At 36.5% G+C, this 16,390-nt stretch overlaps 2 protein-coding genes across 2 annotated transcripts; both read left to right on the top strand.

The window, feature by feature from the left end:
- The first annotated feature begins 1,070 nt into the window (after window positions 1-1,070).
- LOC104240647 (glycine--tRNA ligase, mitochondrial 1-like) lies at window positions 1,071-9,800 on the top strand. Its single transcript, XM_009795511.2, has 9 exons — window positions 1,071-1,603; window positions 3,100-3,482; window positions 3,797-3,914; window positions 4,050-4,244; window positions 4,337-4,561; window positions 5,624-5,683; window positions 5,774-5,854; window positions 8,135-8,540; window positions 9,255-9,800. The coding sequence occupies exons 1-9, from the start codon at window positions 1,118-1,120 to the stop codon at window positions 9,485-9,487; spliced, it is 2,187 nt and encodes a 728-aa protein (XP_009793813.1). The 5' UTR covers window positions 1,071-1,117; the 3' UTR covers window positions 9,488-9,800.
- Window positions 9,801-11,438: 1,638 nt separating this feature from the next.
- Window positions 11,439-15,821, top strand: LOC104240648 (cytochrome b-c1 complex subunit Rieske-3, mitochondrial). The gene is made up of 2 exons (XM_009795512.2): window positions 11,439-11,817; window positions 14,960-15,821. Exons 1-2 carry the CDS (start codon window positions 11,655-11,657, stop codon window positions 15,601-15,603), a joined length of 807 nt encoding a protein of 268 aa, XP_009793814.1. The 5' UTR covers window positions 11,439-11,654; the 3' UTR covers window positions 15,604-15,821.
- Window positions 15,822-16,390: the final 569 nt, after the last annotated feature.

Raw genomic sequence — 16,390 nt, 5'->3', positions numbered from 1 at the left:
GATCACCGGAAGGAACTGGACCTCGTCCATTTGCGTTGTTGGAAGCATGATAACGTTTTGCTTCAACTCTATCATGGCCTGACATGTCATGAGAGATGGCTCATAATGGCTTTTTGTTGCTCTCTCAAGATCATTACTGTTTCAGCGATGTGCTCGTCTTCAACATCATCGAGAGTTGCTTCTCGAACATGTCGCGGATATTGCCCATCGTGGACAAGCATGGCCTCATCCTCTCATTGTGGGTATCACTGGTTGAATCTTCATGCTGAAGCTGATTTCCTTGGCCCTCAACGTTCTGTGTGGTGTTGATATCGTTATCTGCTATTTTTTATGATTTTTGCTAAGAACAAATAATCAAACAAGTTAGTAATAAATACAAGGATCTACTAAATTACACAACTGTCTAAGCCCCACGGTGTGGGCACCAAACTGTTTATCCATAAAATGGTACAATTAAATTTATATATGGGTTTATAGATAACTGAATCGATTTGATCCTAAAATGATAAATGGATTAAACAAGAATGTAAGACTTAGCCTTGAAATCGAAATAAAACAACATAAATCTCGGTTCCGGAGCCAGTAAGAACAATATTAATAAGCAAGAGGGTAAAATAGTTTTAAGCTTTTAAGCAAAGTATAGCATTAGCTTGTCAGAAAATTCGTGTTCTTACAATGGTTGTTGAGTTTTCTATTTATAATGGTGCCTAGGGAACAAAGTCCTAGGATCAAACCCTTCTTAAATGACAATTATGAGATCTATTGAAGAATGTGTAACGATAGGTAGTGAATGCCATATTCTCTATAACACAATATGTACGTAATGCTATAATTTATTATCCATTAAATGTTACCGGGTGACAAATATTTATTTCGCCTTCATGAACACCACTCTCTTTGGAAACAAACAAGATCGTTGCCTTCGGACCCGATCGACTTCTGTTTTCGGCTCCATGTGTAGTTTTATCGTGCAAGCCTTTAGTATCAACATATTTTACCCTATACAAAAGTATATAAAATTTATATATTTTTTATATATAATACTATATATATATTTTTTTATGTTTAATGTACACGCTAGCGCAAAACCCTAAAAGCAGCACAGTGGCAGTGCCGCATGCGTATCGTTCGTGCTCTCACTACCTGCGCGCTTTCCCTTCGCCACCGCGTAATCTCCACTCATCTTCTCCGCACTCGTTCATTTCTAAAACCTTACACCGGAGCTCCTGTAACAATGGCCGCCGCCTCCGAAGACTCACTCCGCCAAGCTCTTGCTCAGAAGCAATCGAGCATTGAGTTCCAAGGCAACGCCGTCCGCCAATTAAAGTCGTCCGGTGCTTCCAAGCCTGAAATCGAAGCCGCCGTTCAAGCTTTAAACGCGTTGAAGCTCGAGAAATCATCCATCGAAAGCCAGCTTCAAACCGCTGCCGGGGGTTCATCGTCCGCCAGCAGAGATGCGTTCCGTCAGAACGTCGTTAACACTCTCGAGCGCCGTCTGTTTTATATTCCATCTTTCAAAATATATCGAGGCGTCGCTGGCCTCTATGATTATGGCCCCCCTGGCTGTTCTGTCAAGTCCAATGTACTCGCTTTCTGGCGTCAGGTTAGTTTCTGCTATATTTAGGATTAAATAGGAAGCATAACGTTTATGTTTTTTATTTAAATTTTGAAAATGTTCTTACCTAGTGGATATTCACTGACCTCCAACTAGATTGCTTAAATTCCACGCAGTTAGAACTGGCGGATTTTGCATTTTGAGTCTCTCAAACAATTTGTATATGTTGAAAGAGTTTAAGTTCTATGTACTAAGGTGTAAAAGATATTTATACACAGGGGCGGCTCAACGTAATATGAGGCCAAAGGCGAAAATAAAAAGTGAGGCCTTAAATTTTTAAATTTTTTTTACTCTTATAATTTATCGAAATCTAAAGAAGATATAATTACTTTTAATTATTGTCAATGTCTAACCAATTTGTTTAATCTCTTGTGTTATCATGTTGAACTTTATTGATTTAGGTTTGAAAAACTTTTTCAACATAGGCAATTGATATAGAAATTATTAACGTTAACTGAATTAACACCTTTTACCTGATTGAATTTGCCAAGTTTAGAGTATTCTTCTGCTTATACAGTTTATGTTAGCACTTTTAATTCTAAATATAAGTTGAAACAAATAATAATGTAGTTATAACTACTATGTTTCAGAGTCATTCAAAGTTAAGGATGAATTTTAATAGTTACTTATCAATGTAGCTTGAAAAATGTCTACAAAGGCACTCAAAGAATTAAGAAAAATTATTCTAAACTAACATTGTAAGAAGACCGATTTAAGTTGGGACGGAGTAAAGACAGAAAATGACTAGTAATTACAATTTAAAATGTGTAAAACTTTTAGTTATAACTATTTTAACCAAATGATTTAAAAATTCTATCGATAGTGCATAATTATTAAATGTTATATATATTATTTATAGATTTTGGGGGCCTAAGGCCATTGCCTTAGTGGCCTTAGGCTCCAGCTGGCCCTGTTTATACACTCTGGTCAATTAGTAGGTAATCTAGTAAAAATGATAATTAACCTTAAAAAATCTTTGCAGTGGTTAGTTTATATAACTTAAATCCTTAATTAACCAGTTATTTCTTCATTTATTTTTGTGTGTGAGTGTGTTAGCGAATATTTAAAAAATTAACTTAAACTTTATTGGAAAAAGGAAAAAAGCTTGAACAAGATAGGTAAGCATAGTTCCATGTTGGATCTAAGGGGTGCCTCGCACCTTCCTACCAAACAAACCTCCTTAGGAGCACTTGGTTTAAAGACTAGTTGAGTCAAACAAATTCAAAGGGGCTCATTTTGTAAAAGTTAATCAAGGATCTCATTATAATCGGATTACACACTATAAAAGGAAGAAAATGTTTTTCGGGTATTTTGAAAAACAAATTGGAAAAGGGGTTGGAAATGTAACATATATGACCGAGAGGCAGGAAGTAGTTGCATCTACATGAAACTGGTTAAAAGACTTCTGGCTCAAGTTTTGGAGCCGTTAGGCTTTATATGCACCTTCTCATGGTTTAGACTTTGGTTTTCTTGTCACATTCCAGCATTTTGTTTTGGAGGAGAACATGTTGGAAGTTGACTGCCCATGTGTGACCCCTGAGGTTGTCCTTAAGGCATCTGGTCACGTTGAGAAGTTCACCGATCTTATGGTTAAGGACGAGAAGACAGGAACATGTTATCGAGCTGATCATTTGCTCAAGGATTATTGTAAAGAAAAACTTGAGAAGGACTTCAGCCTTTCTTCGGGAAAGGCCGCAGAGTTGAAGCACATTCTTGCTGTCTTGGATGATCTCTCTGCTGAGCAGCTTGGTGCCAAGATAAAGGAGTATGGTATAACTGCACCAGATACAAAGAATCCACTTTCTGATCCTTATCCATTCAATCTAATGTTTCAGACATCCATTGGTCCATCTGGCGTGAGCCCAGGGTGAGAATCATGCTTTAGATCTATTCCTTACAGCGAACTTATCCCCCAAAACAATTATTGCTTTAGTGAAATGTTTGGTCATTGGTGTCAATTCATTTATTATGGTGGAGCTCTTGTTCAGTATATTTCATAATAGTTCACCTTTTATGCTGATTAAACTTTCCTTTCTTTTCCCCTACTTAACACAGTTCTATTTGAACTTGAGAGTGTCATCTCGCAGGAAATCTCGGGGAACTACCTATGCTGGTTATTATATATTTATTGTTCTTTTGAAGCTTGTCTCACTTAAGTGCTACTGTTTTCTCGCGATGCAGGTATATGCGTCCTGAAACAGCACAGGGCATATTTGTAAATTTCAAAGATCTATACTATTATAATGGAAATAAGCTTCCCTTTGCTGCTGCGCAAATTGGCCAGGCTTTTCGAAATGAGGTCATGAGCCTTCTTTTGATTTGAGAAATGACAATGTCTTTCTGCATTTCTTTCATGTTTGTTGTTCTGGATATAGTTATGCTACGCAGATCATGTTGCAAAAGGAATTAATCGTTGTAGAATTTGTATGTGCAGATATCTCCCCGACAAGGTCTTCTCAGAGTCCGTGAGTTCACTCTGGCAGAAATTGAACATTTTGTTGATCCCCTGGACAAATCTCATCCAAAATTTTCCGATGTTGCAAATTTGGAGTTTCTAATGTTTCCTAGGGATGAACAAGTGTCTGGGCAATGTGCAAAGAGACTTCAGCTTGGTGAAGCTGTTTCTAGTGTGAGTTTCCTTTATGTCTTCATGCTTGTTTTTTCTAATTTGCACTTGAATATGCAAGCCATAACTTCACTATTTGAACCAACTTTGAGCAGGGAATTGTCAATAATGAAACACTCGGGTACTTTATTGGGAGAGTTTATCTTTTCCTAACACGACTTGGAATAGACAAAGAACGTCTGCGTTTCCGTCAGCATCTTGCAAATGAGATGGCTCACTATGCTGCAGATTGTTGGGATGCTGAAATTGAGAGTTCTTACGGTTGGATTGAATGTGTTGGGATTGCTGATAGATCTGCATATGATTTGCGTGCCCATTCGGTAAAAGTTTAACTTTGGTTTACTTAACAAAATGTTTGGATAGCTGTATATCTGAAAATGTGTGCCTGCTTTATGAATGAACGAAGAATTTTGTTTGGAGAGCACACTCAAACCACTTCTTCAACATTCAGTTTTATGAAAAAGCATTTTGCTAGGGCTTTTTGAAAAAACTTAAACAAACATGTGTTTGGAAACTTATTACAAGATATATCTGGAAAGGTTCCACAAACCAACTCCAACTAGATCTTCTGTAAAGAATTTACTTTACAAGATTCATCTTAAGTGAAAGAAGCAGGCTTCTGCTTCTTAATCTTTTTTTTCTGTGTGTGTGGATATATTGATAGAAAAAATCTAGCACTCAGATGGTGCTAGTACATTTACATAGTCAGAGCCCTCCTATACAAAAACAAAAAGAAGGTTTCTTTCTTTAGAATTCCTATCTCTGTAGTGACTAGTGAGTCGATGAAATCTACCAAGCAATTTCATCTTTGACTTTTGCTTCTTAAACTTTACATGTTGAACATGTCTAATAACATTATCCAGCATTGCGATGATGATAAGGGGGTAATGAAGTGTTGGTAATGCTTTTGCATTGTCTCATGTGTTCATTTTGGATAGCAAGTAAGAGGTGCCCTGAAAACTTGAGTGAACGTCTTCATAAGTTAAACATCCAAATGCCTTGGCAGATTGGTTGAAGAACTTGTGCAGTTTAGACTCATTCTAACCCATTTTCTGTAGATTCTCAGCTCTCTTTGTGCTTTATTCTATTCATCTTTGTATAACTACTAACTTTTGCACTCCCTATTATTTCTCCCTAAATATGCATCAGTCATTTACTGACAAAAACTGATGTATTCCATTTGTATTATCCATCTCAAATAATAAGCATTTAGTGATGACATTGTCAAGGTAGACCTTTTCAAAAAATAATAGAATGTCGGTCATCTAAAAGAATTTGAAGTGTCAGAATATATTTTTGACCTCTTAAAATATTCTCCTCCTTGGTGATCTGGATATTATATTGCACACATTGATAACATGCTGGACATTTTTTTATGACAGGAAAAAAGTTCTGTTGCTCTTGTGGCTCAGGAGAAATTCTCAGAACCAAGAGAAGTAGAGGTTGCTGTTTAATTAGCTAATTTGCATTCATCAATATGGTTTGTATGCATGCTGACATGCATCTGACTTCAATTGTTTGTATAACATCAGAAACTGGTCATAACACCTCTTAAGAAGGAGCTTGGACTTGCATTTAAGGGCAACCAAAAGATGGTGACTGAAGCCTTGGAGGTAGCTTGTGCATTCACTCCCTCACCCTACTTTCAATTGAATTCAAACATCTGCCACATTTACCTCGATGAAGTGTTTCATGAAACTACATTTGTTTGTTTGAATGAAATTGGCAATCAGTTCTATTGCAACTCTATATTCTCTTAATACTTTCTGCTAGGCTTCTAATGCTAGTGATTTTATTGGAAGTTCGATTTTCAGTTGATTTCTGTTTAATTTTTTCCATGTTCCATTTGAAGAGAGTTTAGGAAAAAGAAGGGAGAATGAAAAAGAAAATGTCTTATTTTATAGAAGGTAATGCAGGGAAGGTTAACAGTTGGCTTCTTCATCAGTTGTAAGGTCTCAATCAACCTGACCGTTCCTCGTTACTCTAACGCATCTAGCCATACAGAAGGAAAAGGGTCTGTAAATTTAATGAATAATTTTAACGTGATCTGAGGTTATGTTATCATATGCAAATTTAGAGATATCCATTTTGATTGGCACTTGATATATCAAAAATAAAAAATCTATTAGGATTCACTGTTAGAACTGGAAATTCTTACGTATGCTGATTTTGTATGATGTTTAGGTAATATTGATTAGGTTTCTGCTGGAATGAAACTCATTGTTGATTGGTTAAAATCATTCTAAAAATAGAATAAGATGCCACCGTCTCTCTTCTCAGCTAAGCTAGATTTATTTGAGTAGAACAAGCATGGGGTCTAATTCATTTTTGAACATAATAGAAATATACCTAGTAGATTTTGGAAAGTTGATTATTCGAAGCTTAAGCTGAAAGGGATGCTGATAGGTAAATGTATGGAGCATAAAGAATGGCAGAAAAGTTTTGCTTTTGAAGCTCTGCTTTAGAGCTGTTAAATGTCCTAGCGGATACTTCGTTGATATTTCTTGAGACCCTTTGTAATAGATTTACTGGTATGGATGAATAGCAGTCAAGAAGAAGCTTCATTACTTTCGAATAAAAGATGATTTTTCATATTTATCAAGAAAAAAAGTGGTAGTAAATAATTGCAGAAATCATAAGTAATGCCGGGAATAGAGAAATAGTTTGTTGTGGTGTCCTTCCTAGAATCTGTTGCTTGTATCAGAAATCAGTTTCTCAAAGCTAAGATGTGTAGTATTATAATTTCATTGAGCAGGCTCTTTGATACGAAGGACAACAAATAACAAATCTTTTTCCCCTGTTGGTAGTGAAATTAATTGCAAACGTACCGTTCGTTACATCTTAAATTTGACTGGTGATATCACACCTTTCTGTTTTCCCTGTATGTAGTTCGATTTTATCTTATTTTGATCTTTAACCACCATTCTCTAGCAACAGCCGCTTTATTTTGTTTTATCAAAATTGGTTTCTTTAACCACAACTCTTTCCTCGTGTACCAGAAGTGGTTTTATTTTTTGCCATTATTAAATTGGCTAAGATTCAACTGTGATACGGAAAAACTTAGGTGAACCTTAGGAAATAATACAGTGTGTACTGTTGGTTCCTTGAATTGTTCAGAATCCTCTGCAGGATGATTAGAGAGACTCCTCTATTTGATCTCCTTTTGTGTCCTCTGTAAACTAGGAATGGATTTGGGAGGATCATGCATGTGTTGCTTTGATATTAAACTGCCACTTGCAAATCAGTTATTGATTATCCTCTTCAAGTTTAACAGCCAAAGTTGTTCGTATATTCTTGACCCCAGAACCCCTCTTAAACAGCAATGTTGAGAATTGCCTCAGCAGTCTCAACTCACTGTTACTGTGGTACTCTCTATTATCTAACATGCCTGACCTGTCCTCAGGGTAATGCTAGATAATGCCACAGTACTAGTGAGTTGACTCTGCTGAGGCTATTTTGCTTTTTTATTTTCAAGGCTTATGAATGGATGGAATGACAGTTCACTTGACAAAAAACTGTTACGTTTTGAATTTAGTTAATTATAACCATGGCTTTATAATGGTAGTGCACAGTTGTCAACCGAAATTTAACCTAGAGAAGCTCTCAATCTAACTAGACTACTAGAGTATCAACTTATTTGCCATTCTTGAATAAACTCAAATTGCTTAAATGTTTACTTGACTCCATTAAAAAAACTTGCAATAATTTTAGGAGCTAGGAAAAAATGATGCAGTAAATCAGAAATAAAGACTATAAAGTTGATTTTGGCTTAATTTTTGAACTGCTAATAAAAAATTCGATTTTATCGATTTCTTTTTCTCCAGTATTTGATAAGCTACATTTGTAGAAAGAAAGCAATGCTGAATTGTTCCGCTCGCCTTTGTTTACACCAGGCAATGGAAGAAAAGGTGGCTATGGAGATGAAGGCTGATCTGGAATCCAAGGGGGAGGTGGAGTTCCATGTATGTACTCTTGGGAAGAATGTCACCATTAAGAAAAGCATGGTCTCTATTTCCAAGGAAAAAAAGAAAGAGCACCAAAGGGTGTTTACACCTTCAGTGATTGAGCCCTCATTTGGAATTGGCCGGATAATATATTGTCTTTATGAGCATTCATTCTACACAAGGCCAAGTAAAGGTGGAGATGAGCAGCTAAATGTGTTCCGCTTCCCACCACTAGTGGCTCCCATCAAATGCACTGTTTTTCCACTGGTTCAGAATCAACAATATGAAGAAGTTGCCAAGTTAATCTCAAAGTCTTTGACTGCTGCTGGAATCTCACATAAGATTGATATAACAGGTATGTTGCTAAGAGTACTTTGATTGATTCCTTTGTGCGATGGTTCGATTTGGAACTTAATGCAAATGGTATCACGAGATGAGGAGAGAGAGACACTGTTAGCTTTTGTCCAATGTGCAATGGTACTTCTGTCCTTCATTGTGCCCTCACGTACTTGTCACTTTCCCCTGTAAGAGATACGTGAATACTGTCAGAATACCCATAATACGGACGATACATGCGTTGAATACATATTTGGTAGTCAAGACTTTGAGTCCGGCATGATACCTTGATTTTTTCTCTTTTCCACACCTTAATAGACCTGATAAAATTTTGGATCATTCTGTGTAGCTTGTCCAGATTGTTTTGTGTATAATTTGTTTCTATGTATCTTCTATGCACAGTTGCAGCTCCTTCCACTTGAACAATTTGCTTTTGTTTCTTTTCTCTTAATTTATATTCTGTTTACTCTGCCATTCTTGTGGTAAGAGTCCTATCCAAGAGAGGTGACAGTAAAGAATGTTATTCTCGTTGCATGTGGAAGCAGCATATTGGCGTTATCTGCTCTGATTGGTGCTATATGGTTATGTCTGTTAGATGCTCCCTGCTTTATTTAAAGTAGATCATTGGTTGGCATTTATAGTAAGTTAAAGGTCTAAGTGTAATTTGGCTTATCTCAGGTTCTGGTGCCGTATCCACGTCTTCCATAATAATTGCTCTCGCTTATGTTTGCAGGTACTTCTATAGGGAAAAGGTATGCAAGAACAGATGAACTCGGTGTTCCCTTTGCCATCACTGTTGATTCGACGTCATCAGTTACAGTGCGAGAGAGGGATAGCAAAGATCAGGTCCGGGTGAGCACGGATAAGGTCGCATCAGTTGTGAGGGAAGTGACTGATGGAGTGAGCACATGGGCAGATGTGTTGAAGATGTATCCTCTACATTCTTCAGAAACTGCAGAAGAGTGATATCAAATGATGGCATACATTGCAGAGAAGTGAAATGTTTTGAAGATGTTTACTTACATTCTTGAGGAACTGCTGAGGAGTATCAAATGATAGCGCATTCATACCATTATTATCACCTTCGGAAATTTTTATCTCTTGTCCTGAATTCAGGAATTTTTGTAAACCTATTTAACTGGGTTAACTTCCTTTGGCCCAAGGTTAATTTGACAGACTTTCTTTTAATTTAACTGACTACTATAATACTCAATGTACTATGAAATAAATTTACAGGATGTATTGCTATTGAGAGTTGAAGGTAGAAGTATTTTATTCACTTAGAACCCGTTTGGATTGGCTTAAAAAAATTGGCTTTTCAGCAGAAATAACTTTTAAGCCAAAAAACAATAAGTTGGAGTTGCACATTTTATTGCTTTTGGCTTGTTTTAAGTAGTTTTAAACTTATTTTAAGCACTTTTTAGCTTTGCCAAACATTGAAAAAGGCAAAAAGGGCTTAAAAGCTAATTTGACCGGCTTAATAGCCAATCCAAACAACCTCTTAGTGTGTTCTTCATGGTAAGAACATAATATTTATATAAGCGCTCCCAGTGTTTAGTTCAAGTAGCAACGGTTGAGGGACTTGTGGCTTGTGTCACAGGTTCGAGTCCTGCGCTATGCAAATTAAGCGTCCTGCGCTATGCAAATTAAGCCTGATATTTAAATGGAGAAAGGTAAAGTTTTGAAGATTGGGATTGGTCCAGCCCTAAGTTTCGAAGTTTGTGATTGGTCCTAAAAGGCTGGCCTAGACGGATAGCAATGGGGAATATTTCTTGCAAATGTTTGTTATTAGGAAAACTCAAATTTCGGGGCTAGTCTTGCAAATATTTCGTGCGTCAATTTGCATTTAAACCTAACTTTAGTGTGAAATTTATTAGGCTTTTTGTCACATCAATCTGGTGACCTAGTTACAATTATTAGTGGCGACGGATGAATCAAGATATAAGGAAATATGACCAATTCAGTCCAGATTAACATGTACGAACGTCGATTCCATGAAAAGATTTTTTTTGTTGTTGAAAAGATTAAAAAATAGAGAAATAATAATGAATATGGGCATTTCGAGTTTAGTCGACATAGGAACGAACGAGTGAAAGTGAGGTGCAATTAGATAGGATTGCAATGTCTAAATACAAACAATTAGATATCTAGGTTCGTTATTCTAGAAGATAACAGAATGATAGATTAATATGTCATACATAAAATCAAAATCAGATGGTTGAAATAGAAAAACACAGAATGTTATGTGATAGAATACCTATTAAAGTGGGTGGTATAATCTATAGAATAGTTATAAGACCGTCATGACTATATGGAATAAATATTGGGACCGCTAAGTTTTACACATTCATAAGATGATGTTAAGATGAAAATATGATAATTTAATTTTAGACAGATAAAAATGATTCGAGTCATCAGAAAATGAAAGTAACACACATCGATGATAAAATAATAAAATGTCAGTTGAGATGGTTTCGTCATATCATAAGTCTGCCTCCAAATGCATTGGCTTATGTATATAACCATTGTGAATTTAAGTATTAAAAGAGTACAAGATAGATTTAAAATCACATACAATAAAATTGTCTCGAAGGATCTTAATTTTTTGAGGACCTGTATAGATATAGCAAAAGATATAATATAAAGAAAAAATATTTATTTAGGCGATACATGTTAGTTAGAGAATATATTTTAGAACTTAGGTCTTTTTTTTTTTTTTTTTTGGGTAATTGACCTTAGGTCCTATACATTCTAGGAGTAACCTAGCATTTTACGAATTTTTCTACATTTATAAAAAACATATAAAATTTAGTACTGCTTTTTAGTGTAGTTACAAAATATTAACGTAAGTTAAGTTCAAATAGTATTACTATTCTTTTTTAACATCAAAACACCTCCGACTTGGTCTATTTCTTACAGAAATGTTTACTCCTTTTTTCTTTAGAGAAAAAAAAGAAGAAATAAAGTTTATCTCTTATGAAAAATCAAAGAGAGTCAGCAAAATAAAAAGGAAAAAATAAATAAAGAAGTGTTATATTCCTCTCTGCGTTCATTTCCTCCATCGTCATCTCGTCATCGGAAAGAGAAGGACCCAAATCCAGTTACAGCGAAACCCTAAATCACAACTCTCAAGATGCTACGAATAGCAGGTAGAAAGCTCTCTTCCTCAGCTGCCACTCGATCTTCATCCGCTTTCTTCACCAGAAATCCTTTCACCTTCACCGATGATTCATCATCTCCGGCCAGATCCCCATCTCCTGCTTCCCTCGCTTCGCAATTTCTCGATCAATTCAGAGGTCAGCTCCTTTCTTCCTTAATTATCATTTAATTTGATCCTCAATCTTCATGTTTGCACTTTCTGATGTTGTTATTATTAGTTTTATTGTGTGTGTGTTAAAAGCTCGTTTTTTTGATTTGTTTATTTGCTTATTTGGTGCTGAATTATCGTAGATGGAAATTATAGATCTGATTCTAAAATAGAGGGAATCAGGAATTTGATAAAAGCTGCTGTGATGTTTTAATGCTCGTTGTGTAGATCCGGAAGCTGTAGCTGACACTAATTGTCTTATGTTAGGGGATCAAAGAGGGATGCCTGTGGATTTGTGCTTTTTGGGTTTTCGTTATATACTGTTTGATTGAAAATTGCATCTTGGAGCACGGTTTATGCATTTGTGCATAATTCATGCTTTGAGCATCTTATGAATACAGTTAAGAGCTCATGGTCTAATTTTAATACTAATTGTTAAACGACACTAAGCTAAGCAATACATTTGTGCTAACAGTAGCTTTAAAAAGCGTCAAGGTTCATGGACTTCTTTGAAATGATGTGACAAATTATGGGAAATTTAAAAAAAAGAATCAAATAGCTATGAATTTAGTACAGTAAGAAATGGTCTATCCAATAATGCCGATATTTATCCAGCTTCTCAAAGTTGAGATTCAGAGAAGCAACCGATTCTTTTTGGAATCACTTTGTGTACCATTGTTTGAAGCGCAAACTTTTCTAAAGCGCATGGGTTCATCCATGAAGCCATAACCCTCGCTTATACTTCATTGCTCTAAGCGACAAAACGATGTCGTTTAATTACATTGGCTAAGACTTGATTTGGCTTTGAGTGTTTGTAGATTAGGGTGAGAGGGAGGGGAAGATAGTGAAACTTGATTTCTCTTATGAGGGAATGCTAGCTTATCTGCTCAAAGGTTTAAATTACTGAGGATTGGTAATATGGTTGAAAATGAGAAAATGCATGGGACAATGGCCACTGCTTTGCAGCTTCTAGTCTCTCCATTTATCAGCCGAGGTAGAATTCTGGCAGTAGTTATCTTATTGTAGTTGTATGTAGGAATATTATGAAATTAGTTGCAGAAATATGCATATAACATATTATAACAACAACAACAAAGCCAGTGTAATCTCATAAGTGGGGTCTAGGGAGGGTAGTGTGTAATACGCAGACCTTACCCCTACCTTGAAGGTAGAGAGGTTGTTTCAGATAGACTCTCGTTTCAAGAGAGACGAAAAGAAAGGCAGTAGCACCAAGCATTAACAACAAGCTAGTAGGAGAACAAGCGGGAAAAAAGAGCAAGTAATAATAGAAATCTGACAATAATGAAATACAAGGCTAACACTAATACACTTGACTACCTACTAGCCTTCTACCTTGATCTCGACCTCCACACCTTCCTATCAAGAGTTATGTCCTAGGTAAGCTGAAGCAACGACATATCTCGCCTAATTACTTTACCCCAATGCTTTTTCGGCCTACCTCTACCTCTTCTCAACCCCACCAGGGCCAGCCTCTCGCACCTCCTAACTGGGGCATCTGCGTTTCTTCTCATCACATGCCCATTCCATCTAAGTGTTGCTTCCCGCATCTTGTCCATCACCCGGGACACTCCCACTTTGGCCCGAATCTTCATTCCTAATCCTATCCCTCCTGGTATACCCACATATCTATCTCAACATCCTCATTTCTGCTACTTTCATCTTCTGGAGTTGCGAGTTTTTGACTGGCCAACGCTCATCCCCATACAACATAGTCGGTCTAACCACTATTCTGTAACACTTGCCTTTAAGTCTAGGTGGCACATTTGCATGTAACATAATACAAATATAATAGATTAATGTTAATAGAAAACTTGTATAAGTTACACCTTATCCAATATGCTTTTTTTTTGGTGGAGGATACTACACGAACGCAGAAGGATCTAAAACCTTACTCTTTTGTTCCACGATAATTCTGAGAAAAATAATGTGTCATGACCTTTTCTTAGGCAGCCCGCAGCCCTACATAACTCAACAAAACAATAAAATTCTTGGTCAGGCATGGAAAAAGATGATTCCATTTTCCCTGCTTAAGAAGATTTATCCCATTCTCTATTTACCCCCCAAAAAAGGGGGGTGGGGAAAGGAGGGCATCAAGATGGTTTCAGCTCAAGCTTTCAACTTCAGCTGGCAATGCAAAGTTTGTCATCGGCATTGGAGTTGAAGCAGAACTACCTTGATGGACTGGTGTTAAGTAATTTGGAATATGCATTTTGTTGATGGACTGGTAGCCAATACAAGAGGACCAAAAAATGCGCACCAGATTGTTAATATGACATGGGATTATGATACAGTCCCTAGTACAACATACCCTTTAGTTTATGCTTATCAAATTGAAAGAAAAAATCTTTGCAGATTTTCTCCCTTGAAAATGCTTAAATTGTTTTATGCATGATAAAGACTCTCTTGAAAATGCTTAAATTGTTTTATGAATGATTAAAAACTAAGTTCTTCCACGTTTGCAATCTCAATCATTATCTCACTATTGACAGGAATATAAGTAACAAGGAAATAGAGTTAAAAATTTGCCTTTACCTCCAAGTTTGATAGGAGCTTTGAGTTTTAATCAGTTGCCCAGTTATATTTTTCGAGGAAATTGTTCGTGTTAATATTTCATTAAGATCTGTATTTGTCTTTAACCTACTGATAAAAAAAAGTCGCTGTTGATGTGTAGCGTATTGGCCACTTACAACAATTGTTTGTTTCCGGAAACCAACCAAATGGCTGGTTTCCGTAAGCAATTTTTCAAACTCAAAAGAAACCATTTTTTTTTCTTTTTAAATTTTGATCAGGTAAAGTAACTCGTACAACCCACTTTTTCTAAAACTAGTTCTTAACTCAAGACATTGCTTTCCAAAGAATAAAATCAAAACAAACCAAAAAAAAAAAAAATCAAAATCAAAATAAAACAAAACCGAATTGTTTTTCTGAACCAGACAATGGAACATGGAAACTCTTGTTTTGCTGTTGTTTTTTTTGCTTTATTTGGATATCTTATTGGTACATTCTGGAACTGTGGTTGCAATTCTTTGGATAGTTGTTGGTAAAATAAAAAGATTCTTTTGGTAGTTGTTACTTGTTCGCAAACTTCCAACAATTTTCAAATGTTTCAGGTTTCTCATCTAATTCAGTTTCTCCCGCACATCAGACGGGTTTAGTCTCAGATCTGCCAGCGACAGTGGCTGCTATTAAGAATCCCAGTTCAAAAATTGTATATGATGATAGCAACCATGAGCGTTATCCACCTGGTGACCCCAGCAAACGTGCATTTGCTTACTTTGTTTTGACAGGAGGCAGGTTTGTCTATGCCTCATTGGTTCGCCTCCTGATTCTTAAGTTTGTTCTGAGCATGTCTGCCAGTAAAGATGTCCTTGCACTTGCTTCTCTTGAGGTGGATCTTTCCAGCATTGAACCTGGGACAACTGTTACTGTCAAGTGGCGTGGGAAGCCTGTTTTCATCAGACGCCGCACTGACGAGGACATCAATTTGGCGAACAGTGTTGATCTTGGCTCCCTTCGCGACCCACAACAAGATGCTGAGAGGGTCAAAAATCCAGAATGGCTTGTAGTCATCGGGGTATGTACTCATTTAGGGTGCATACCTTTACCAAATGCTGGTGATTTTGGTGGTTGGTTTTGCCCATGCCATGGCTCCCACTATGACATCTCTGGTAGGATTCGCAAAGGACCTGCACCATATAATCTGGAGGTGCCTACCTACAGTTTCATGGAGGAGAACAAGTTACTTATTGGTTGAGAAATTTTGTCTAAGTTGCAGGACAACTTGTAGCTGCTGGACCTAAATTGGATCTTGCGTTTAGCTTCTTCAGTTATACATGGATTGTATTTACTGACCAGTACTGGTAGCACGCTATTTTGGGTGAATAATTCTGCTGGCTGCTTGTTAAGAGATTTCTCATGTTTCAAATTTATTCTGAATAAACTTTTTAAAAATTCTCTGTTTACTAGTCCAAATATGTTATTGAGGTGCATTAACTTTTTCTTTTGCACTTGAAATCTATAGTTTTTTTAGCACCCATCTGTTCTTGACTGGGAATTTTATGCAAGGATTTCCTCACCATATTATTGTCCTGTTTGATTCAGTAGTTTTCCCTCCACAAGTATATCAACAAAAGGCCAACGGGAGGTTTTCAAAATGAGAAAAGTGCTATGGCATTCAAAATCCAATACATCTACAAAGTGTCCAAAATCATGGCACCATTTGCTAATATCATCGAGAAAATGATCAAAATGGTCCCTAATTGTATGGACTTTGGATCCATTTGATTCCTTATATATAACACCTAATGAAAAAGGCACATAGTGTATCGCAAAATCGGATGATCTTGGTAAATAGTCACTTTTAGGTCGGTTATTAGAGTTTAACTATATTTTAAATTGTAATGACAAAGTAGCCACTGATCGGATTGAATTGACGTATTTGCCCTCAACTAGAATACAGAACAAAATTCCAGTAATCGTTTTGACAGGTGGAACCAGTAAATTATGCAAAATTCAGCAATTTGAACCAGCCTCAGAGCGGC

This window comes from Nicotiana sylvestris, chromosome 4, assembly GCF_000393655.2.
Source record: "Nicotiana sylvestris chromosome 4, ASM39365v2, whole genome shotgun sequence".
Lineage (NCBI taxonomy): Eukaryota > Viridiplantae > Streptophyta > Magnoliopsida > Solanales > Solanaceae > Nicotiana > Nicotiana sylvestris.
The sequence above is the reverse complement of the archived record's forward strand: the minus strand, read 5'-3'. Positions and strand labels throughout refer to the sequence as shown.

Excerpts from the sequence above, each read along its gene's own strand:
- LOC104240647 (XM_009795511.2), top strand. The coding sequence starts at position 1,118 with ATGCGTATCGTTCGTGCTCTCACTACCTGCGCGCTTTCCCTTCGCCAC. Across the intron at positions 4,245-4,336 it reads TTGGTGAAGCTGTTTCTAGT|GGAATTGTCAATAATGAAAC; the intron begins GTGAGTTTCCTT and ends AACTTTGAGCAG. Across the intron at positions 5,855-8,134 it reads TGGTGACTGAAGCCTTGGAG|GCAATGGAAGAAAAGGTGGC; the intron begins GTAGCTTGTGCA and ends TGTTTACACCAG.
- LOC104240648 (XM_009795512.2), top strand. The coding sequence starts at position 11,655 with ATGCTACGAATAGCAGGTAGAAAGCTCTCTTCCTCAGCTGCCACTCGA. Across the intron at positions 11,818-14,959 it reads ATTTCTCGATCAATTCAGAG|GTTTCTCATCTAATTCAGTT; the intron begins GTCAGCTCCTTT and ends CAAATGTTTCAG.